We start from the raw sequence: 25721 nt of genomic DNA, 5'->3' as shown, positions 1-25721 counted from the left end.
ATTTCTAATATCTCAGATTCCAATGTCTGAATGTGTATAGATGTTTTCTCACTCGGTTTCTCCTTGTGTTCACACACATTGCTATTGATTATCCAAAGCACAATACTGTACTGCATGACAGCCTGTATAGGAGCAGCCATTTTCTTTTGTTACCCCGTCCTGCTCAGATCCTCTCCCTTCTTTCCCATTTCTCCTCACACCCCTCAAAGTGAGAGAGAAGCATCTCCTGTATCATCACTATCTGGGGATTGGTGGATGAGGCAGGGGAGGGAGGGGGTTAGAGGTTAATTATAGACAACAGAGAGGTCAGGGGGCCTATTATTTGGGAGCTGAGACCTGCAACGGTCCAATGGGGATGACATTTACAAGGGACCCACCCCACCTCCGCCAACCCTTCCCTCCCACCCTCTACCCCACCCACCCGCGCCATCACTCACATTTATACCAAGGGGTCTGACAGTGGGACTCACTGGCCTGATAATGAAAAGGCCCTTAACGTTTTGGCACAGGCAGGATGATAAATTGTATCCCTGGCTCTTCTCTGGCTGTGTCAGGGGGCCTCCAAATGGCCCTTGACAACTAATTGAAAGCCCCCATATCCTGCTTTTACCTACTACGCTTCCTTTATCACTCTAATTATTAGGGTTAAAGATGTCTCCCATGGGATTGGGGGTAATGCGGCATGCAAGACTTGCTGAGTCACCCTATTAGATATATGAATTAAAAAAAAAAAAGAAATGTATGTAAGCCATTATTAATCATTTCAGATTGTCTTTTATTTATGGATGGTCTTAGTGAGGGTGTAATGTTCAATTTAGAACATTCAAGAATTTACATCTAATATATGAGTACACAAGAGTAGAATTCTTTGGTTTTGTTTACGGTCAAGGTGTGCTTTAGTCTTAACACAGTTTTGAGGTGCTGTATGCATGGTTCCTACTATGATGCATCCGTGCACTGTGCACATACAATACGTTTTTGCACAAAATTGATACAAATTTCAATTTAAATAATGATAATAAAAGAGAACATAACAACAAAAATGCATGGCCATACAGTATTATGGAGTTACAACAATATCTCAAAACGGTTCCAAAGAACATTTAGCTATATGTACTGTACTGTACATTGGACTTGACTGATCCTGATAGCATGATGGAAGTTATGCAAACCTCACTGCCCCCCCCCCCATGGATATATTCTATAATGACAAATAAGTTAGACAACTATGTAAACGTTCCTCACCAATCATCTTTGTCCACAACCACTGTGTACCTTTGTTTCTTAAGACTTTGTGTATTTCACCTTTCGTTCTGTGTGTGTGTGTGTGTGTGTGTGTGTGTGTGCGTGTGCGTGTGCGTGTGTGTGTGTGTGTGTGCGTGCACGGTGTGCGCGCGCACGTGCGTGTGCGCGCATGTGTGTGCGTGCGTGTGCATGTCTCTCTCTCTCTCTCTCTCTCTCTCTGTCATATTTTCATCACTATTCCATCTGCACCATATTTGATTTGCTCTTGTGGTCTAATAGGCTTACAGAGAGTTGCAGAGGTGAGTGAGCCGCAGTGCAGAGTGGATCACAGTTAATCCCTAGTCCCATTTAGATTTTGTATTCACCGTACAGCGGGGCCTGGTGCTCATGATGGGTTTTTTGGGGGGATTATGTCAGGCAATACAATAGTTGGAACATATACGGAACAGGCCATCCATGCCTTCCCATTCCACTGGTGTTTGTGAGTCTGCTGTATTGTTGTTAACTGCAGTTTGCATTTAACAGTGGATTTAAAAAAGCAGACAGATGCTTGTACTTAGTGCTGCTGTAGTCTAATGATGATGCAACCCTGGATCCTGTGCCTTTACTATGCAAAATGCTTATTGATATTTCATCTCTGATGGTGTAAAAAGCTTGTAGACCTAGACTCAATGGACTTAGAGACAATGTATCAGTTATCACTCAGTGAATACTGAATAGTCTCGCTATGCTTCATTCCCAAGAGAATGAGGTAGACCACTCTGCCTTTTTTCTTTTCTTCTTAAGTAGTAGGCCTACACACCTTTTGTTTGTTTGAGATTTAAGATCTTCCATTTTCTTGTGATTAACGTTTGAAGTGGAGTCCTTGGACGTGTGTATGGAAAGTTATTTCACCAACTGTTTTACACCTGTAAACAAACTTGTGACTGACAATAAACTTTATGTTGGAGTTGAAGGAGATGGATGGAGTCGATTGTGTGAAAAGAAAGAAAGATTTATATACATAATTAAAGGTGATGAACAGACGGTGGTGGAAAGTAGTCTATCTTAGTAGCTACACTTATAGGTATTGTACTTTAGTAAATGTTTTACTCTAAGGAATACATAGGACCACAATGGAAACAAGTCCCCAGGACTTTTTTTTGTCATCCTTTTAACTTTAATCTCTTACTGTACCATGTACTGTTTACACTTCTGACTGAATCAATCAAACTTGAGTATTTATTTTTGATGCTTTATACTGTATGCCTACTCCACTGTATCTCAGAGGCAAATAGCCTATTGTACTTTTTACTCCACTACAATTATTTGACATCTTATAGTTACTAGATATATTGCAATTTTGAGTACTAGCCTATATGTGAGGGCCGCCTGTGAGGTACAAAACATAGCCTGCATTAACTACCTAAGCCCTATTTCATAATTCAGCTATTCACAAATAGCCAATCTACAAGCTCTTATCGCATTGCAACACGTTGTGAGCTTGTAGATGTGCTATTTCCTATTTTTGAAAGGTTTTTACAAATGTGTGCACTTTGGTATACTGTCATTTTGACCCTAACCCTATTACCTTAATACTCAAGTAAAATGTTGAATACATGGTATTCAACATACACAAATATACAAAATATAAGAAATATAAAGTGAAATTAACGTACACGTAAAAGTAAATTGGTCTATCTGTACTCAATACAGACAGACCAATTTTCTTTTACTTGTACGTTTTTATTTTATAATATTTTTCTATTGTTACTTTTTACTTGGGAAAACCTAAATCGGAGTTCTTCTCCCAACCACTGGTTGCAGAGCATAATAGCGGCCATTGCCACCCATTGTATTATTTAACTCTATGCCCAGTGCCCAGGGCAGGAATTTCAGGGAGGCCATGAAGGCCATGGCCGTCGTTGACCCTCAGTTTGGCCTTGTGCCCCTCAAAAATACCCCAGCTGACTGTACCACTTTCTCCTCTGTCTCTTTCTTGCCAACATGTAGACACCAGTGTCTCTTTCTTGCCATGTAGACAACAGTGTCTTTTTTTTTTGTCCCCATGTTTAAACCAATCCATTGACTTTGATTGGTGCAGAGCTGAGCATGGATCAGATTATTAATACCATTATTTATTTCACTGCAGATAGTCTACATATTACATTTAAAAATCATTCTTAACCCTTAAATTAAATTATTTTTCTTGTTTTATTTGATGGCCCTCCTGCCCTGGCATTTGGCCTTTGTGCCTTCAAAAAATGGACAACCCCAAAGACCAAGTGGCCTTGCCCCTAGAATGAAGAAATTCCAGGCATAGCTAGTGTATTATTTAACTCTATGCCAGTGCCAGTTTATTATTTAACTCTATGCCCAGTGCCAGTGTATTATTTAACTATATGCCCAGTACCACTGTATTATTTAACTATATGCCAATGGCACTGTATTATTTAACTCCGTGCCAGTGCCAGTGTATTATTTAACTCCATGCCAGACAGTGCCACGTCTCTAAATAAAAGAGTCACAGATCAGACCTCGACCCGTGCTTTGATGCGTAAGCTTTGCGTAACGGGGTTACGTCACGGCTTTAGAAGCTGATTGGCTGAGCGGCCAGAGCTCAGAGAGGAAGTTAGCGAGCAGGCTAATTGACTGTCCTGCTTGTTCTCTATCTATGCACATATTATAATCCTGTTATTACATCTCCCATGAAATGTATAAGCGGAACTTTCAACCTAAGGTAAGAGCAAGCCTTTATTACTACAGCTGAATACAGGTGGTTATCAAATTTAATAATAAATACAAGAGTTCACCAAGCTAGCTAGTTCCAATGCTAAAGCCTTTAAGGTAGACAGCTAGCTCGTTTTTGTTATTATTTTATTTTAACAGGGCTTTCAACTTGTTGCGTTTACTAACATTTATTCTGTATTTATCGATTTGTATATGGATGGTTTTAAAGTAAACATTATGTCATTTAGAAATGCTAATATACTAGCTTGCGATGAATCATTGAGCTGTCCTGGTTAGCTCGGGTAAAGAAGGTTATTTAAGTACATGTTTATCCCGCAGAGGACAGGAGGCTTGTTGATCTGATCATCTGACCATATGATCAGATCAACAAACAATCACGGATAACGAACTGGTTCCTCTCTTTAGCTTTCACTGAAAGTAAACAGTAAACGGCTGGCTCAATGTAAACGCTGCTGCTGTATTGTAACCAAAGAATTCATCTTAATGCAGTGACTCTCAGCCTCTTAATTTAAATGTATTTGTTTCACGGACCCCCAGTTTGATATGCATTTATAGGCCACGCACCCCCATTGACACGAATGTTATATCTGCCCAATTTGTTCTACAGTGTACAATCCAGATGCAGACCTGTACAGGGTGACTACAGAGGTTCATTGATTCCTAACCATTAAACATTTTGCAAATAGTGCAGGGGTACGGTTTATACAATGATGCTAAAACTTAACACAAAAAGCCCTGTGGTGGGCTTGTTTCCATTCCGAATAACACCCAGTTGCTCATCACTAAAAAGCAGGACACGATCAATGCTACCTGGTTTACATTGATCTCAGTGAGTGTGACCTAATTCTAGTGCCTCAATGACCTGGCTTTGCTTGTTCTTTGTTTTTTTCCCCCCCCAGCGTATCTGGGATGTCAGTGGAGGACACTGACGGACGGGCAGTGGCAGCATTCCATATTCTTCTGTCTGAGGACCACGGATGTCCCTCACACTAACAGCCATGGCTGACAGCTCCATGGCCGGCGGCCAGCAGCAGTCGGGGTCCTCTCTGACGTCGCAACGCCACCCCCGGGGGCCCTACATCTCCGTCATCACCAACAGGTCTGTTCTGAACTGTGGGATGTATGATGGTCCAGTCTTCTTTACTGGGTTCCCTTCCCACGGTCATGAAATTCCTGGAAATATTTTGAAATTAGAAAAAATATTTTTCCAGTACTGGAAAAGTTTTGGAATTGATCAAGGGTCCTGGAAGGTCCTGGAAGAAATAGCTATGCATTGTCTTTGGTTATTGATTTTGTTAATGCAAATTGTCAAATATTAGAGACAGAAATGAAAATAGACGATCTACATGCTCACAACGCCTCGCAACGCGAGGCGTTGTGAGCATGTAGATCGTCTATTTTCACAATAAAACCGTGTTATACAAAATTCCTCAACTCTCTTCAAATATGATTATTTCGGGGGTCACGGCCTGAAAAGGTTGAGAACCACTGGCATACACTACCTGTCTTTGGGCATTGCGCATAGGAGTAAGCGACTCGTTATTGAGCTGAATTATTGTTATATATATAGTCCTGGAAATCTGGTTAAATATTCTGGAAAAGTTTTGGAAAAGTTTTGGAAAGGAATTGGTAAAGATGTGTGGGAACCCTGTCTTTACTGCTTGGCTGGCTACTATGTTCAAGACGGTCATGAAAGCAGTGTTGCCATGACCCCTTTGAGATTCCTTTTTCTGTAATTTCTGTAAAATTGCTTGTAAATATTGTTGTTTGCGAGAGTTCTTGGGCTTGTTTCTGAAGTGTAGCTGCTTATTTTTGCTTATTTTAGGCTCATGTGGTCTAGTTGCTTCTTTTGGGCTGGTTTTCCTAGACCTGGGGGTTAGTTGTTTATTTCTCTCGCAAGATCTGGCGACACTGCATGAAAGCTTCGAGTGTGTGCTTTAGCCCAGTTGAAAAATACTGAAAAAACGTATGTTTTTATGATCAATGGTGCTCAAACTTTAATGTCAAGAATCCCTAGAAATATGTATTTGACCGCGGACCTCCATCTCAAAATATGTTGTCGCAGGGGACCCCCCCAGAAGCAAAGATTTACAAATGTTTACTTAAAAAAAATTTGCACAAATGTTCACGATTTTTCAAAAATACCATATCTGTGAGCTTGTATATCTGCTATTTTTCAATAGCTAAAGCATAAAATAATGGTTAAAGTGGTGATCTAATCTTAACTTAACAAAGATGCGTTCTCCCGCCAGTCTTAATGGTTTTTAACTTGACTTTGTCCTGGGACGGTGGCAGGACCATACAGGTGGGCGATATGGAGAAATACAATAGCACAATATTTTTCCAAGCGGTATCACGATACACAATCTTATCACGATTCTTTTTCATGTTGTTTTTTATGGTTAGTTTTTGGTTACTTAACGGTAAAACTACCTACAAGGTATGAAAAAAACTAAAAGAAAAAGGAGTAACAGATCATTTAGACCAGTGATCCTCAAAGTGGGGTCCAGGTACTAAATTGACCCTTACAAGTATGTAACTCTGACAGTATACAAATGAAACCAAATTTCATTTGGTTTCATTTGTATACTGTCAGAGTTAAGAGGAGACCTTGACATTTTAAAGTACTACTGATTTAGAACCAAAATGCAGGTTTAAATGAAAATGAATCTCTGTATTAACAATTCAACAGGATTTCATTTATAAGGCTCTCCCCCATTGTACCACACGATAGATACGATATCTCTGAAAAGGCATATCATGGAGACATTGTATGGTCTCAACTCTCAACGATATTTATCACAATATCGCCCACCCCTACAGGACCACCAACCTGGTGATCCGCGGGGCCATGCTGTTCTCTGTGGGAGTGTTCCTGGCCCTGGTGCTCAACCTGCTCCAGGTGCAGAGGAACGTCACTCTGTTCCCCCCGGATGTCATCAGCAGCATCTTCTCCTCGGCCTGGTGGGTCCCACCTTGCTGTGGCACGGCCTCAGGTAGGGTGACGATGACATTGAATGGTTACGTATGCAGGGGTGTCGCACCAAATTCTGGGCCCTGGGTACAAGGATTCACTTTGGCCACGGACCCCCATCTCGAAATATTTAGTTCCAGGGACCACCCAGAAGCAAAATTTGAGTTACAAATGTTTGCTTAAAAAAATACATATTTTCAAAGATCTGCACACATTTTCACGACTTTTCAAAAACTGCAGATCTACAAGCCCACAGCGCGGCACTCGGTTCTGCGCTGTGAGCTTGTATATCTGCTATTTTTCAATAGCTAAAGTATAAAATAATTAAGACCCCTCCACCTTGGGCCCTAGTAACTCAGTCCCACTTTTCCCCCTTGTGACGCCCCTGTATGTATGTATGTATGTATGTATGTTACAGTATGTATGTGAATGTACCATGCATACGGCAGGGTGTCCAAGGTGTGGCCCGGAGGCCAAATGTGGCCCGATGACGAGTTTTGTACGGCCTGCGGCTTTATTCCTAAATTGTACACCGTCAAACAAGAATATTTTATAGTATAATTTCTCAGGATTCCTTGTTCCCTGTTGTCTCATTCTGAATGGGTCAAAGAACGGTATTTTCTTTTTTTTTTACCTTGCACATCTGGTTACATTTGGTAATGTGAGTTATTTTGTTTTGTTCATAGCAGACAGCAGACAGCTGACAAAAGACCATTGATATTAAATATTGATGATGATGGTTATCACCTACATTTCTACATAATGAGCACCTACAGTACTGAATGATGTATGACTTAAAAACAAAAACAAATAATTTGCATCAGAAAAATTATTCAGCACAACCCTAACGCTTGTGCATTATGTATGTGTATTTAGACAGTATATTTATACCAGAAGACGCCTAAGGGCGAAAAGCAACCTTGAGGTCACGCCATCTGTCTTTTAGTTTAGTCTTTTAGTGTGGTTTTCCTAACAGGGCATCATCTGGAATACAAACCAGTTTATGCCCATATATGGAGATCCCTAACAGAATCCCTTTTATGCACATATGGAGATCCCTGCTCTGAGTATCTGACATCACTGTGATGTCACAGTGATGTGTCAGGTGAACCACAGTGTCAGGCGTTACCTGTCCGGACAGACGACCGGACGTCCAGAGACTCCAGACACGGACAAGCTGTGACGGTCCTGATAGTAAACTGCGACCTACGGTCGCAAATAAGGGCAATATGCTTTATGTATGTTCTGTATTGGCCCGAATATATGGGGTTAGATTTAGCTGGAACCGACGCAAGCCGATCAGCGCCTCTTGGCTTCTTTTTTCTTTCACACTATACTGTATGTACACACACTGTCAGATATTCAATGCGCTGTTCTTAATTTATTACAAAGCAGCCAACTCCATGTCATCCTCTCCTTCAATTTTAGCCAACAGTCAGAGGTTGTCGTTCCCCTGTTGCTTTTACTTTAGTTTTCTCACTGCTGTCTCCACCTTCGTTGCTTTCTATTGGGTCACACACTGAAAGGGGAATTCCAGGGAATTAGCATTTTCCTTCTTTGGTGTTTTGCCTATTTCTGACTTGGTGCGTCAGATGCATGTTTATTTGCAAACAATTACATTGTGTGTGAGAGAGTTGACAGTCATTTTACATTAAATTAAAATCTTGAAGTTGTTCTTAATGTTTTTCCACTATTGGTTAAACAGCAGCTTTTGAATGGGGGGAGGAACCAGGTTTGTCTTATATCATATTCAAGCGTTATGTTATAATCAGGGTTGTCTTATATTTAAGCCAAAAATGTACAAACTAAACTATTCATATTGCATAGTGAATGTATGTGTCACTGGGGAGGGTAACTAGGGAATATAGCATGAACCTCAACCTCCACATAATGTTAAACTTTTCTGGTCAAACTCCTCGCTGACAAGAAGAAGCTGGTGACTCCATGTGTATCAAAGGAAGCACTATCATTATCTACACCCTCCCTGCAGTGGAGGTTGGCAGTAACAGGGACCACAGTACACATAGGGCATTGGCAAAAAAAAGGAGTGTGAGAAACTTCAAAAGGATTTTATTCAAGCCAATTTTAGGTGCTCAGAGTTGTGGTCTCATAACATCACATCTTTATGACTGGATCCAAAAAGGCGCATTGAAACAACCAGCCCATGTACAATTACATGCAGATACGCACACGTACTCAGTGCCCAGTAGGCTTGACTAGCTACCATTATTGAAATACAGTCTCCCCTGGGTGTTACGGCATAAATAAAAATGCGGGGCGAAGCGGCGCGGCAGCAGTTGACAGAGTCCCGAGTGGCTCAGCACAGAGTACAACAGCCCCAGGCACTTCTTACTCCAGAGACCCTACACACACACACTTCCTGCAGGAGCTTGTCATTTCCACTTGTTGCCAACGCACATACACACATACTAGGCCTTCTATCCTCAGGGGTTAAGCACTGACAGAGCAACATTAATTTGTGCTTACGCTAGATTAGTTTGGTCCAAAGGCGATATGCGTGAGTAGTGTGTTGTGAAGCCATTAATAAAACCAGTGTGGTTTATTTTTATTCTTGCATTCTCTTAATACAGTGAGGATGAGTAGGTGAGATCAGATGCTCATCGTTCATCCGGCACAAAAGGTTCAAAATCAGATTTTGTAATCACGGTTCACATTTCTCCCTAACGGGAATGCCAAATTGTATTCATCCATCTGAATTTGAAAAACGTCCTATAGCACTTTATAAACAATCAACAACGTATGGTACACTTTAGACATAATGACAGTGGAGACATCAACTTCTGATGGTCAGGACGGTCGGCGTTGAACTAACCCATAAAAAGCTGCGTTTTGCACAGGCTTGAATGTGTCATCAGAATTCCACAGCTGCTATGTGGAAGCTGTTCTCTGTACAACAATACTGTCATGTTAGGCATGCTGAGATTGGGCTGTTGCAGCAATAAAGCTGTTGTGTTGTCTTTGCTTTTTTCTCACTCGCCTCATTCTCTACCACTCCCCATGCCCCAACCCCCCCCCCCCCCCCCCCCCCCCATGTCCATGTTCACAGCAATGATCGGGTTGCTTTACCCCTGCATTGACAGCCGTCTGGGTGAGCCGCACAAGTTCAAGCGGGAATGGTCCAGTGTGATGCGCTGCGTGGCCGTGTTTGTGGGCATTAACCATGCCAGCGCCGTATCCTGCAAGCTTTGGCTGCGGTTGCTGCTGCTACCGCCATTTAACTAAATCAATGTAGCGCTTGTTTGTGCAGCGATCAAATGTGAAAGTTATTAAGAAACTAAAATGAAAACCTTTTATGCACCAAATTAAATTATGTGTTCTAGGCATGACAAGGACAGAAGCCGTTGAAAATGAGATGCTACATCTCAAGGGTCTGTCCTGTCAAGTAAATTCAAGTCCTTTTTCAGGTTCAAGTACATTTTTAGCAAATTATAGAATCATCTTTTTTACTTTGTGTAAAGTTACATTTTGTATGTACTTTTCCATACATGTTGTGTTGATTTACCGTATATCAGAGTAACAGATTAAAACAACAGTCGTATGTTAAGTAGATGACTCGCTGTTTTGACAACGCCATGTTAACAAGAGTTGCAATGATGTGGTATGTCATACTGTGACATGTGTATGACACAGCTTGAAGCTCTCTAGGTTTGCTGACTGCCAGTTCCTTGACCCTCTGCCTCTGTCAGAAAGTGGACTTTGCCAACAACGTGCAGCTGTCTCTGACTCTGGCAGCGCTCTCCGTCGGCCTGTGGTGGACGTTCGACCGCTCCCGCAGCGGCTTTGGCCTGGGTGTAGGGATCGCCCTGCTGGCAACTCTGGCAACCCAGCTCCTGGTCTACAATGGAGTCTTTCAGTGAGTCCACAGAGCTGTGGCTATGATCTCATTATGGAGGTCTGTCAGTCCAGACAATGATCTTGTTCTTGGTTTCTATGAAGTGACTCCCCTGGCTGTTCTCCTGGCTCGTTTTCTGACCAGATGATATGAGATCTGCTGCGGCAGGAAGTTTTCAATGTCAAGACAATCTGGTCGGTCAAAGAGGTGTTCCAGCACAGCAGTGCTGAGAATTTGAATAAAGCTCTTTTTAGAGGAAAGTAATGTAATGTATTCGGCTGCCTCAACAGTGTAAAACACATTTTCTTGCTCATAAATGTAAGGTCTTTAGACTCTTTACCACAGTACAAAAGCCACGACACACACCACAGGCTAAATAAGAAAGTGGCAAAGATTTGATACGTTTTTTTTGTGTGTGTGTGTGTGTGTTCTTTAGGTATACGTCTCCAGATTTCCTCTACATTCGCTCCTGGTTACCTTGCATCTTCTTTGCGGGTGTCATAACCATGGGAAACATAGGACGTCAACTAGCCTTGGTGAGTGAGCGCTGCAGCGTGCTTTGACTCTGGTGCTGTCTGTTTTTAGTTTTTTATTGCTGACTCCAGTCCAGCTTTGACTCTGTAGACACCACATAATATGTATGCTATTGATAGACTGTACATGTATTGATTAATATATTCACTTGTGATGGACTGTACATTCTTGGTGATCATACGTTATTCAGAGACCCAGCGCATATATCTTATGTCAAAAGGGCCGGTGTTTAAGTATTTAAATTAATTTAATTGTAAGTAGTAAGTAATCTTACTGTGTTTCATTCTGAACAACACATTAATTTCCCCCTGGGCATTGATAAAGGATATCTTATTTTGGTTGGGACATGTTGGTCGATTGATGTAGTAACACATTTACATTTGTACTTTACAGTATTTGTGCATTGCAAAGCTCATAGTGTTTATGAATGTCCTTGTGGGAAAAGGACCATGTGTAAATGTGTTATTCCCACTGAATGGCACAGTCTTGAATACACACAGAAAGGCCATGAGAGTTAATTCACCCGTCATGTTTCTGACTGTATTTTCTCCTCCCTTGTGTTCCTCTTCCCAGTATGAATACAAAGTTGTTCAAGAAAAGACCCATCAGGACTGAGCGATGGACTCCTTACCTCCGTCAAACCTCTATGCTCAGAATATGACTTTTCCCCCCCCCCTTCCCTCTTTGGGCTAACGAGAAGCCCTTGAAGAGGAAGGACATCAGTATGCAGCATTGATTGGGATTGGTCGACCCTGGCGGGGGCGGAGCATTCAAGCACAGCCGATGAATAATGGGCTCCACAGATTTGCTGCTCGACGCCTTCGCCGTCAGACAAGACAGTATTTTCTTTTTTTGATTGGCTCTTATTAGCCCATCCAGGGCTTGGGGAGACACGGCCCACAACATTACGAACATTCGTATGCTGTTGAGGTGGATAATGAGTGTGGCCAGCATCTTTTATTATTGTATGTCTTTTGGTGCGGTTTATTCACATCGGCGTCTTGTGATTGCAACTCAGCTGGAAGGCGGTTATAGCAGCAGGGCATCTGTAGCCGCTCACATCAATCCAGAACGAGTGTTTTTTTAAACATTTTTGGCTCCATTTTGCCAAAATAACAATCACACAGGATACATTTTAAATTCTTCCCCTTGTATCTCAGTCTCTACACTTCTTTCACCTATGGCTATAGAGAATGCATAGCCACACACACACACACACACACACACACACACACACACACACACACACACACACACACACACACACACACACTCACTATATACAGTGAGTATATGTCTCTCCCTCATACTTTTAGTAAGTATAATATTAACACTCAAGTAGTATATATTTTCTTTGACCAGGTATACTGATGTGTATTGTATGTACAGTATGTTTGTTCTGATTGTTTGGATGTTGAGGGCAATGCTGCATTTCCTGGTGCCATTACAGAATTTACATATTTGGGCCGCACGATACTGACTACAAAAAAAGAATATAACAAAAGATGTTCATTGTTTTATTGAAGATTGCAATGGATGCGTTCTGATAAATGAGAATACAGAAAAGAAATGGGAAGTGCTATTGTTTGGATTTGTTTGTTTGAATGGAAAGGTGTTCTCCAAAGTGCACAATTGATTTGTACACCAGCGATTCTGCACAGCACCAGCAAAAAGAGCTGGTGCTCTGCCTCCAACTTCTCATGAAAATTGCAGCGTCCTGCTCTTTGGAAATTGCAGAAGACAGTATTGAGATTTTAATTTTTCAACTCTGAAGCCCTAATTCATGTCCCAGACAGTGGTTGTTTCTGCCAGCCTTAACCAGCACTTACAGTATAGTACCATTGGTTCCTATGAATGAGAATGAGTGAAGAGTTTTTGTTTTGATTATGTAAGACTAAGTTATTTGCTTGAAAGTGTACCCTGTTTCACTGGGATTTGCCAAGCTACCCAATACAATATATTTTTTAAATGGTCTCATTTATTAGTGCTTAAACTAAAGTGTTTAAACCTCTAAAACCATGGGTGTTTAAACTGATGAGTGACGTTAATGGTGGCTTGGATGTACGCACAGTGTCAGCTTGTGCTGACTTTTGTTGTTGCGTTTGACTGTTCTCGGTCCCACTAAACCTGTTAACCCATTTAGACTTGAGGCCGATCCCACAAATGCCTTCTAAATCAGTAGTTCTCAAAACTTTCAAGATTTTTCAAAAATGTTCAAATATAGCAGATGTGTACGTGACCATGTATGTCTGTTATTTTTGATTAGCCAATGCAAAAATCGAAAATGACATGGATGCTTTCCCAGTTTTAATAGTTTAAACATTGAATTATGTTAATTAGATTATACGGTAGGTTCTTCTCCTTGGTTTTTCTATTTTAAATTTTTTTTTTAGGAGGTTGCAATTCGGACATGGAATCAAATTTTCCAGATGCAAAACTCATTAGTCCCGTTATAAGACCTCTGTTTGGCATGCATTTTCATTATGTTAATTGATATTATACCTTTGTACCAAGAGAAGATTCATATACAGTGTTAGGGTGCCCTCACACCAAAATACCTATGAGAGTGGAATCCGCGTTCCACCAATGCATTTCAATGATAAGGGAGCGTTTTTTGCAGAAATCCTCTGCTGGCATGAAACCGCTTCACTCTCATTGAAATGCATTGGCGGAACGCGGATTCCACTCTCATAGGTATTTTGGTGTGAGGGCACCCTTAGTGTTATTTTCGCTGTATAGCTTGTCTCAGTTATGTACTGAGACAATTGAATTACTTTTCCACACAGTAATTGTTGATGTGACTTGGCTTTAGACACGAAACTGAAACGTCTATATTTATATATATATGGGTGAAAATTAGGCACCACTTCCTAGTTTATGATACAGTATGACCATAAAAGGAATGCTTCTCTATAAAGGGAACCTGTGTTTTATGTGATTAATATCATTTCAAATGCGTGTTGGGTGATTACAATGTTAAAATCAGGAAATATCCAAAGCAGTGTTTTGTTTTTTGTAATGTTGTTTTGATGGGCCATGAAGAGGAACCTTTTCTCTGACAAAACGGGGAGAAATTCTGCTGTACACACAGCTGACATCTCTGTAGCATATGAATTTAATATAGTTTTCATGGAGAATTCTGGTGAATAGTATACTTGATTTCCATCATCACTTAAGCAAAACTGAAGGACTTAAGTGTGTGTTGTGCGTCTGTGCGCGCGCGCGTGTGTGTGTGTGTGTGTGTGTGTGTGTAACTGGGACTATCAATCCACTCATAATGCAACAACTTGACATGTGCAATCTCTTTCGGTTTTAATAAACAAACATGCCTTTTGGTAAGCCTCTCTGTGATCCTTTTTTTTTTTTTATCACCTGGCTGCATGCTTTTTTAACATATAGCCTTAAACTAAAATAATGTTTAAATATTTGTTCTTTTTTAATAATTATTTTGGAAAATGACAAATTAAACAATGACATTTTAATCAAATAAATGAAAAAAGTAATTACGGCTGTTTTTGATGAATCTATCATGGTTAAAGTGGAGTTTGAAGTTACTATGGGTTTGTATAGGAAGGGGGCGGGTCTGAGAATTGAATATCAAATATCTAAATATTGTATCAAGCAACTTAAACTGTCCGGGGTGCTCCCAAAAGCCTGATTAGACGATACCATGACAACGAAATATCCCTTTAAGTAATTATCCTATATCTGTCAAGGGTAGGCTATAACATGTGAGTAGGGCAGACTATAGCCTAATATGGTATTTTGATAATCTGTTTAAAACAAATTAATGGCTGGTATCAAGCTACTTCAAGTGGCCTAAAGGTAATGAATGCTGTCATTCAGATGACGCTATTAAATGCAAATGTAAGTTGCAGTGACAATAAAACCAGAGGTCCTTTTATAACTAGCCTGGCCAACTAATTAACTATTGCACACACCTGTTTTCACTCTGGTTGCATCATTTGCAACAACATCAACTACTGAGCAACAACCACAACGTCGGGGGGACCACCGGAAGTCCAAATGAACCCATATGGGTCTGTATGGTCTGTATGGGATTGGGAGTTAAATAACGGTAACCACTGAGGGTTTTGCTTTTGCTGTGTAGATTGGGATCCCAGAGATGGAAAGTATGGGTCTGTGAAATGCCTATAAAAAACGCGAGGTCGCCCATTCGCCCTAGCATGGTCAGTCTGTCTCTCTCTTGGAAACAGATCTACAAACATTGTAGCAAAACAAGGAGGATTGGTAGACCTATGTGTTAGCTGTACTAGGCCAATGTTGTCCAGACGTTCTGAGGCAGAAAGAACAAACAAGAGGCGGAACCACCCCAACTAAAAGCTAACAGGTTTGTCTGTTTTGTGTAGCTATTATTTATTTTATTTAGCTATAGAAATGTTTTTTTTTTATTTTTTTTTTTAATGCTAGCCACAGCCAGGACAGGTGAGCCAGTCAGGTCGCAATTTTGAGGTATACTTTTACTTTACTGGAGTATTTCAAATTTTCAGTACTTTTACTTCTACTCCACTACGTCTCAGATTCAAGGCAATTACATTTTTACTCCACTTCAATTATATGACAACTTTACAGTAGGTAGTTACTTTGTAGATTTTGATTAGCCTAGGCTATATATTTCGGTCATTTGAAAATAGCAGATCTACAAGTACAAACTCACAATGCATCACGATGCGACATATTGTGAGCTTGATCGCCATATATATAATAGATGTATAATGGACATTCTGCACAAAGAGTACTTTTACTTTTGGGATACTCTAAAGTACATTTTGATACCAATACTTTTCTACTTTTAAGTACATTTTGAATTCTGGACTTTTACTTGTACCAGAGTATTTCTACAATCTACATTGCAGTATTGATACTTTTACTCAAGTAAAAAAAGTATTACTTTTCCATCACTGTATAGAACTTATTTCTTCTCATTGCTGAAAGACAAGAAGGCCTTGAAAAAACAGGATCACTGTGTCAGGGAAATGGACTCAAGCAGAGAAAGGTTTGATGATGAGCTGTATTGTGTAATTTGTGATTTACTTTATTACTTTCTCAGGATCCCTTTTTGTCGCGCATACCACCGGACTAAGGAGGAGGATGGTGACAACGTCGGTGATGGTGATGATGAGCTTAAAGTTGTACTATGTAACTTTTTTTATAAAACAAATCTTAAAATTCTCCTAACTATTAAATCACAAAAGTTTTAGAAGATCCGCGCCGTGAATTTCAGCCTGTAAAGCCTTCTCTATATGTAAACTGAGATCCTTGCCGTGGACCGGATCTCGCGCCAAAATTGCGTCATCACACTACCGGCCAATCACAGCGAGGGTTATACAACTGCCGGCCAATCACAGCGCATCTTGAAGTGGGGTCGCTAATACTCGCTATGGCAGCCATATTTGTTGTCGCCCGTTTGTACCATCCCTTCTCTAGGTAATTTCGCCTACCAGGCAGGGTGAAGGAGTCCGTATCTCTGGAATTACTGAACGCACAGGAACAAGGGACCCCTTAAAAGATAGATCTCAGCGAGGTGGAGGCAGACGCGGGGGTCTGAAGGTACGAAAAACGGACGAAAGACGCGGACGCGACCGCGGTTTGCTATAGGGATAATGACCACTAGTTGGGCAACTTACACAGTATGGCTTTAAGGTGTGGTTGGGTCAGCAATGACCCTAGTAAACTAAATGGGCTATTGCATTAGGTTATTACTAGCCTACAATATGAAGGAAGCCAAACAAAAATAGGTTTCACTCTTATGTACCTGTCCTGTACACAAGATGTAACCATAATGTACAACCTTGAACCTTAACCTTGAACTGTATGAACTAGGCCTGTAGCCTATACGTATACACTACAGTATAAAACACTGGATATAACATCCATTCAAAACCGATAGGGCTGACCCTCATCCATTCATTCTTTTATAGGAAGACATACAATATTTGTTTTGAGGAGAACAATGAAAATTTACTTTTGGGTAGTTGTTTACCGTAAATAGGTTCATTTTAGACTTTTCATGCAATTATTTGTATGAAAATGTTTATATAAGTTCATACTTAGATAAACTTTAACAAAAAATGAAATAAAGAGGTGGTGCCATAGTTTTGTACTTTTTCTGTTTTGCATGTGTCTATCATATGGAGTTAAATTACTCTAATTATGTGTTTATAATATGCAAATATGTCTTCCCTGTGTATTTTTGGTTTCTTCCTGAAAGCTGAATAAAGCCTCTGAGTCAAAAGGCACAGTTGACATACACTGATTTAATGACATCATAATATCATCCTCTACCCTTTTTACCATTTAGCAACACTGTGGGTGTAGCTAAGCTTCAACTGGATCACCAACCACCTGGCAACCAGGCATACTTAATGAGCAGGTGGGTGTGGCCACATAAAAACACTATTTTAACACTTTCTTGTAAACAATCTTCCTTCTAGTATAATCAAATACCTGACGATTATGTTGTAGGGGGAAACCTTTAAGGAATGCTCATTAATTTTTCTGTCTTTTGTGTATATCTACTGTAAACTGTGGGGCCTACCTGATCAGTACATTTTTAGCAAATGCTTTCTGTTACTCCTAAATCTTATGAAGTACTGATCAAAAACACAAGGCTCAAGTCGTACTCATTGCTTACAATTACCATAGTAAGTACATGTTCAAAGAACCATACAGGTGTATGTGGCATGGTAAACAACACAAGGGATGATGTTTTGACTAAAAGTTCATTTTGAAATTATTTAGAGTTAATTCAATAGTTTAAACACTGTTTAAACCGCCAGGCAATTAAGTGGAGGTATATTTGGCACAAACTGCAACGCCATTGCAAAATTGCTCACATCAACTGGTACTGTGCTCTGTGCTAATGTGGATTAATGTGTCCTGTCTTGTACTGGCTTGCACAGACACGGACTCTTATAGACAAAAGTAATTAAGATGAATAATCGTGACTTTAAAGACCCTTTGTTTGCATTATTGCTAAATTCCAGGATAAGGACACAGTTTCTTCTTTGGTTTACATGACTGTATGAGGCAATTTGCTGTGCGAAATGTTATTGTTCAAGGCTAACTAGCTAGTAAAACAATAGGCGTGATGTGTCATAGCAGTAAGTGCTGCTCGGAAGAGCTAAACTCCCCACTGCTAATGAATTCATTAATCTCTCTATTTATTCCTGACAAGCAATTATCTCCCCTTGCAGAATGAGGGTCAGGAGGCAAGGTTGAGAGCTCTCAGATATGCGGAGAGGGAAACATTCAAAGGTAAGCTGATTGCCTTTATCTGCTATCCTCCCTACGTCATCTCCAGAAGTTATGATTCGACTTTCCTGTTTTGATCTGGAAAGGTTGCCATTCTTTGCCCGTTCTAGTTCTCCTCCTACCACCTAAAGGCCCATGCATACTCCACTTTTAGGTGATGAGGTTATCACCTTTTAGTGATTTTGATGTTGGACACAACTTTGCTGCTAACGTGTCTTCAGACACTCTTTGACAGACTTTGACAGCTATCCATTGTCAGAAGGGTTCCAACTACAGTAGATGTACAATGGATCTAATCTAAACAGTAGCCAATGAATAATTTAATAAATAATGGAGGAGGAGCCAGACGAGCGGGCCTGTGCAACATGGCTCGAACTTGTGTGGAATGGAGCTATAACAAAATCCACGACATTCCCAAGCACCATTCCCAACGGGCACGAGAAAGATAACTATAATGATAATTAACAACAACTGCCGTCCTGCCGACAACAGGACGCTACCATGCATCCACTTCAGTCGAGGAAGATTTTTAAAACAATATGTTTTATCTTTATCGTGTCCGGTGTTAATGGCTTAGATGCTTGTGTAGATGCAGAAGACCTGAGCTCTTCAAACCTGTGTCAAAACGGGGCTAGAGTTTTCCCTGCTTTGTTGGCTGTTACAGTATCCAAAATCTGGAGTTGAGTTTGACCTTGTGCACACACACACACACACACACACACACACACACACACACACACACAGACACACAGACACACAGACACAGACACCAGGGGACGAGTAAAACCTATAAAACCAGGAGTGGTTATAATCGCAGAAGACAGGCTTGCAGCGTCGTCATGTAGAAATGAAATGGGTGCTAGAAGCTCAGAGCCCCTCGCCGCAGCCCCCATCTCCCCAGTAACATCTCTGAGGGATGACCATCCAAACTGGAATAAAACCCTGCTAAACGGTGTCACAACATGAATCACCGCCCCGGGAGACATCCATCACTGCTTTAAAAGGTGACCACAAATGATCTGTGAACCACTGGATATTGATTACTGGTGCGCTGCAGGTGTCAGGTTTAATGTTGCCGCGGCGCGATCGTGTCGCCTGCTGACAGCCGCTGCCCTAACTCTCCTCTGATAGATTTTAATGGTGAAATATTGATTTCTCTCTGGCCAAGGTCTGCCAAGCGAGGACCAGATCATTTGTTGGGGTAATGCAGGACACTCCGCTGCCCCCGGTCCCAATCAATCATTTTGACAGGGAGGTGCACCGACGAAGAAAAAGACCAAAGAAGAAGAAGGGAGGAAAAAAAATCAGACCTGATGAAAGCTACACCCGATACATTCACAATCAGAACAGAGAGAGAGTGGAGGGAGAGAGATGGAGAGAGAAATGAGGAGAGAAAGAAAGAGATAAAAAGGGGGAAAGCGAGATGGAGGGAGGGAGAGAAGGGGGATTGTAGAGAGGGGGATAGCGAAGGAAGGAGAAAGAGACAGAGGGAAAGAGATGGAGTTGGAGGAGAGAGAGAGGTTACTGCAGATATCTCCAGCGCCAGGCTCCTGTGGTTAATATGAATACTAACCATGTGTTTATTGAGTAGGAATGCTGAGCAAATCACAGCTGACGTGCTAACCGGTCCGAGTGCCTTGAGCACGGAATGAGGATCTCGGAGAGAGGGTCTATATTTTATTTAAGCGCCTCTCTCTCTAGGCTAGGAGGTGGGGGGTGTCGAGAGGGGTGTGTGTGGGTGTGGGGGGGGTTCAGGTAATGTGTTGTGTTACAACTCAGTGGTTGTTCTCCCCAGCCGGAGCGATAACACACTGGCTAATGGGAAGCCATCAATCACAATCAGGCCCCCGCTATTCCACCTCTCTCCTCTCTCAGGCTCTATAAGAGGCTGCTGGAATCGCGAAGGCAATAATGGAGTTTTGTGGCTTATAGCAGCAGCAGAGCCCATAGTGAGCAGTGCCACATCCGAGGAGTCATATTTTTCAGCCAGAGCGGTAGATAGCTTTGCCGTGTCAGCACGTCTTTTAATAAGAGGGGTGCCGAAACGACCAGCGGGATGAGGCAGCGGGGATGAGGCCTTGGGCCGCTGAAGGAGGAGAGAATTAAAAGCTAGCTCAGTCTCAGGTGGGGTGCGTGTACCAGGCGTCTGGTGCCAAAAGCGGCTAATTGGTTTTTCATTACACTCTGTTCAGACTGCTGCTCTACAGACATGAGCATGGCCCACAGAAGACAAAAAGACAAACGGAAGAATGGAGGGACGGACTGGCGCTTGGATAGATGGGTGGATGAGCATATGCATGAATGACTGAACAAATGGATGGATGGATGGACGCCTGGACGGCCAGCCAGACAGATGAATGAAGAAATTGGATCAGTGGCAATAGTTTGGAGCAAAAGCAATATCTTCTACAGTACACCCTGTTAGTCATTTAGTCTGTTAGCATAATGTCAGTGACATGAAGGAAGATGCAGGGATGATAGTCACCTGTTCAGCATCCGCTGAACCGCTGCGCGTGTCTGCATTTTATCATAATATGGCCTATTGATACAGAGAATAGACATTTGATTATGTAGTGTACTGTGTGTAGAGTTTGCGCATGACTAAACGATAAGATGTTATTGTTATAAACAGTGGGATTTTGTCAGTGTTTCTGGGTGTGTGGGGGTTGGGTAGTATTGCTCTCGTATGTAAAAAAGAAAATAGGAAAAGACAACTTTCAACCTGGGATGACTATTTGGGACATGCAATAGCTGAAAATTGTCAACATATTATTTCAAAAATAGATCTGCTAGCTCACAAGATTACATCACTATTCATTGTACACCAAAGTGTATAGGACTTAAGTGGTCTGTTGAGTGTGTGTGTGGTCACTGTTTGCATTTATTCTAAATCTAAGGGACTGCTGACGTTCATGAAATATTAGTACCACCCACTGACCAGCAGGTGGCACACAACACTACATGTCTCAACCAGCTCTCACTATCTGTCTGTCAGCTGGCTCTACTGTCAACAAACTGAAGTAACAAAGTTGTTTTGGCCATAGAGATATAGAAGAGGAAAAGGTTTGAGAGGATTTTTCTTTTTTTAACTACATGGCTTTAGACTTAAAAACTATTTTATTCACTGTCTCTGGGTACATGGTTATTCTGTGTTTTCAGTTTACTGCACTTAATTTTGTGCCTTTCTGGTGTACTCGGAGGACATTATGTTGTAGCGTCATAATTACCTTTATGTGAGATTTTAGAGGTCTAAACACTATTTTTCATAATTAGCTAATAATAACTGGTTCTTTATGTTGTCAACTTAGATATCCTTTTCAACGTAGCTGCTACTTAGTGTTTGTGTGTATGTTCACTCACACATACAGCAGAGGCCAACACACACACACACACACACACACACACACACACACACACACACACACACACACACACACACACACACTCCCATAGACTGTGTCCCGGGAGGGATCAGGCAGAGGTTAAAGACTTGTAACCATACTAATGGCCGACTTCCGCCTCGTATTGTCTCGTCGCCTTCAAGCTGTCTGCGGGGGAACATGTATGTCAATCAAAAGGGTTTTCTCCATGTGGCACGACCAGGTTCCCATGGCAACTCGCTAAGCATCCCGAGCAAATGTAGGGAGACGGGGGCCCCTGACCCCATGCATCCCCCTTCGGGGTGGAAACACACCGGGGGCCGCTCAAAGGTGTTCAACCCGCCACAACGATTTAACACGCATCTATTCACAATGTTGAACAGAGAGAAACGTGTGTGTGTGTATGTTCTTTTACACTCACTTGCACCGTGTCATCATGGCATCATAACAGTGAGTCATCGGTTGAATCAGAGCGTTTTTTTTTTCAGGGTATCCGTTTTAATCAATGGACGTCCCGCACAGGATTTGTAGGCAGTTTCTTCGTGACGGATAACTATCAAGCGCGGTGTCTTCAGACGCAGTCAGACACTCTGCTGAGAGAATCACACATCAAAGTGAGCACTCTGTGTGAGGGGAACAATGGTCCAGTCACACATGAGGGCTTGTGTTCTGTGGGGAATGTTCAAGTTCCCTGAATCTCCATAGACACGCAGCCAGTGGGGGTTCTAACGGGCAAGGAAGGCCACGTCTGCTGGTTTCAGACGGGTCAAGACCAATGTTAACAGTCTGGAAGAAAGGGTCGAGTGTCACTCCAAACAAAATGTATATATATATATATCGTCACTGTTGGGCAGACACCTCGTATCTCCAAGTTTCACATTTGTACATTTTTTCGCAAAGTAAAGCACTGCTTCATCACACAAGGCCGTCGCACAAAAGTAGTGAAAACAGCTGATCTACAAGCACACCGCGAGGCGTTGTGTGCTTGTAGATCGGCTGTTTTCACTAGTTTAAATCATTTTTAAAATGATAAATGCAAAACAAACGGTTTTGGACATACAAGGTTTTCACCTGACAACGACGATATTTATGAATGGATGGAGGAATGAATGAATGTCTGTCTGTCACAATATTGTGATTTAAAAAAAAAAGAAAAGAAATTGAATAATGTGTACATTAGTGCAAACCTCTGTGTTCATTGTCCATCGTGGTTCTCTGAGTTAAATGAACACTGATTATTTTATGGTGCACTTGCAGACCACAGCAGTTTTCTCTAATAAGGCCATGTTGCAGGTGAACATCTCCCCAGTAAAAGCAGCAATCCAAACATTTGCCCATCCCCTGCACACTGACAACTGTAGCATACAATCACAATGCGCAAGCCCCCCCACGGCGAACCACAACCACCTGGAAGGAGAGAACGGGACCGTTGCTTTCTTTTAAACCCTTCCCAAAATGCATCAGGGGGGGAGCAGTGAGGGTCTTCTATCAAGAGACTCGTCATCGGAGCCATGAAAAACACTCCTCGGCGGAGTTGGGACCGCCGGAGCACAAAGGCGGAGGCTGTGCTGTTTTTCTGGCAAGCGAAAGTGAGTTTGTGTCTAATCACATATGGCATTGTCATCACGCAGTGATTTCCTGCCCTGACACAGACTCCTCAGCCGCTCGGTCATGGGGGTCAGACCGGATTTTCTCACAGAGGGCCCGTAGATTCAAAAGTACTGTCACGGTCCCCTCGGTGATTACACTTGTCCCCCGAGGAAGGTACAAAGCTAAGTTTCGACGGAGGATAAAAGCTCGACGTGGCAAAGATGAGCATTGGGAGCACATGTAGGCGTTTTTTCTTTTTTTTTAATCGAAAGGTCGACTTTTCTTTGGAGAGCGTGTACACACACACACACACACACACACACACACACACACACACACACACACACACACACACACACACAGAGAGAGCTCAGCGTTTACTGTATGTATCAAAGATAGAAATGGGGATTCGTTTGTGGTTTTCCGAGTCCGTAGACAGAATCTCTGTCTTTTTCTTGATGTTTCGTTTCGTTCTTTGGTAGTGTTTCCTCGAGACGCACGTCGCTGTGAATGTTGTTCTTCTTCACCTGATCCGACACTCCTCATTTCCCAATTAGCGCAATCCTATAGCAGTCTCTCCAATGTCCCCGTTGCTGTTATGAGGAATGCAGCGCTCTCCAAATGTTTTGAGGACGCCCAAGTTAACATAAAGATGTCTTCTGTGGAGATCATATACTGTAGATCCAATACAAAAAGATGAAAGGAGTTAAAACATTTAAATACATTTGAGAATCGCTTATTGATGGATTCACATTCACAACATTTACTTCATTTCATACCTGAGGGCACTCAGGACAGTGCCCCCTCATTAACCAACCATGACGGTGTCGTTGGCATCATGCGACACCGGCGTTGTGAGCTTGTAGATATGCTATTTTCGCTATTTAAACATGACATGGCAGTGGTAGTTGGTGTGATATAGATCAGGGGTTTTCAAAGTTTGTGACGGGGCACCCTGGGGTGCCTCGACGGCAGTCCAGGGGTGCAGCGAGATAATTTGATAATATTTGAAATGTATTTGTACACTTGAAAAAATATTATTTAGTATAATTTTAAACTTGAAGTACAAAGTTATTTTCAGTCAGTTCTAACCAAAATGGCTATTATCTCAACGTTTTCCTCGCAACATAACTACTAAAATATCGTCACTGTCGGGCTGAAACCTTGTATCTCCAAGTTTCAAATGTCTTTTGCCCTGCTTCATCATACAAAACTAGTGAAAACAGCCGATCTACAAGTACACTGTGTGCTTGTAGATCTGCTGTTTCACTAGTTTAGTACATTTTATAGATGATAAATACAAAACGAACGGTTTTTGGACATACAAGGTTTCCACCCGACAACTAAATATAAATATAAGGTGCTGGGAGTGAAAATTATAATGTAGGGGTGCCTCGGATTAAAACAAATATTTATGGGGTGCCCTGAGACAAAAATGTTTGGGAACCCCTGATATAGATATACATTATAATGACACACAACTCCTCTATTTCACCATCCACACGCTTACAAACTAAGAAGCCAACTGATTTCAGTGCTGGAACACTGCCTTTTGATCAGATTCCCGCACCTGGGTTGAAATCCTTTGTAGGAGCAGACTCTTGGAGCATGTGCAGTAGGTTAGGGTTTGGACTGACGGTATTTAAAGACAGTTGGCTGTGAGCACATTTTACTCTGTAGGTACAAAACTTCTGCTACAAATCCAAAGACAGGCCCAGAGTGGTATTTTAATGGTCACTCCTCTGGGTTTTAGCACTGATATCCAAGCAACTTCATCGCATAAAGTACAGTCCCATGTGTGTGTACTTGGACCGCCGACATGGACTGAGTAACATCTGGTGTCAATGTGAACTGGAGACCCCCAAACCCAGTGTGTTAAACTCATTTAGAACGGGGTACACATTTTGTGTATCATTATTTCACGATTTAACTATTGAAAAATAGCAGATATACAAGCTCACAGCGCGGCACCGAGTGCCGCGCTGCGAGCTTGTAGATCTGCTATTTTTGAAAAATCGTGAAAATTTGAATTTTGACCCGATTCTATAAGTGTCTTTTGAATCCTTCTAAGGTTTTTTTTGAAAAACCTATGTTTCTATGTCAGCAATCTGGCCAGCCATCGTCAAAGAAAAGGTCCTTT

The 25721-nt window shown here is 41.7% G+C and overlaps 1 protein-coding gene across 1 annotated transcript; it reads left to right on the top strand.

The window, feature by feature from the left end:
- The first annotated feature begins 3839 nt into the window (after positions 1-3839).
- On the top strand, positions 3840-13840 carry insig2 (insulin induced gene 2). Its single transcript, XM_080753329.1, has 7 exons — positions 3840-3964; positions 4875-5074; positions 6799-6971; positions 10017-10141; positions 10657-10823; positions 11239-11338; positions 11910-13840. The coding sequence occupies exons 2-7, from the start codon at positions 4953-4955 to the stop codon at positions 11949-11951; spliced, it is 729 nt and encodes a 242-aa protein (XP_080609455.1). The 5' UTR covers positions 3840-3964; positions 4875-4952; the 3' UTR covers positions 11952-13840.
- Positions 13841-25721: the final 11881 nt, after the last annotated feature.

The sequence above is a fragment of the Nannobrachium achirus genome (assembly GCF_963921795.1).
Source record: "Nannobrachium achirus genome assembly, chromosome: 22".
NCBI classification, from domain to species: Eukaryota; Metazoa; Chordata; class Actinopteri; order Myctophiformes; family Myctophidae; genus Nannobrachium; species Nannobrachium achirus.
The sequence above is the reverse complement of the archived record's forward strand: the minus strand, read 5'-3'. Positions and strand labels throughout refer to the sequence as shown.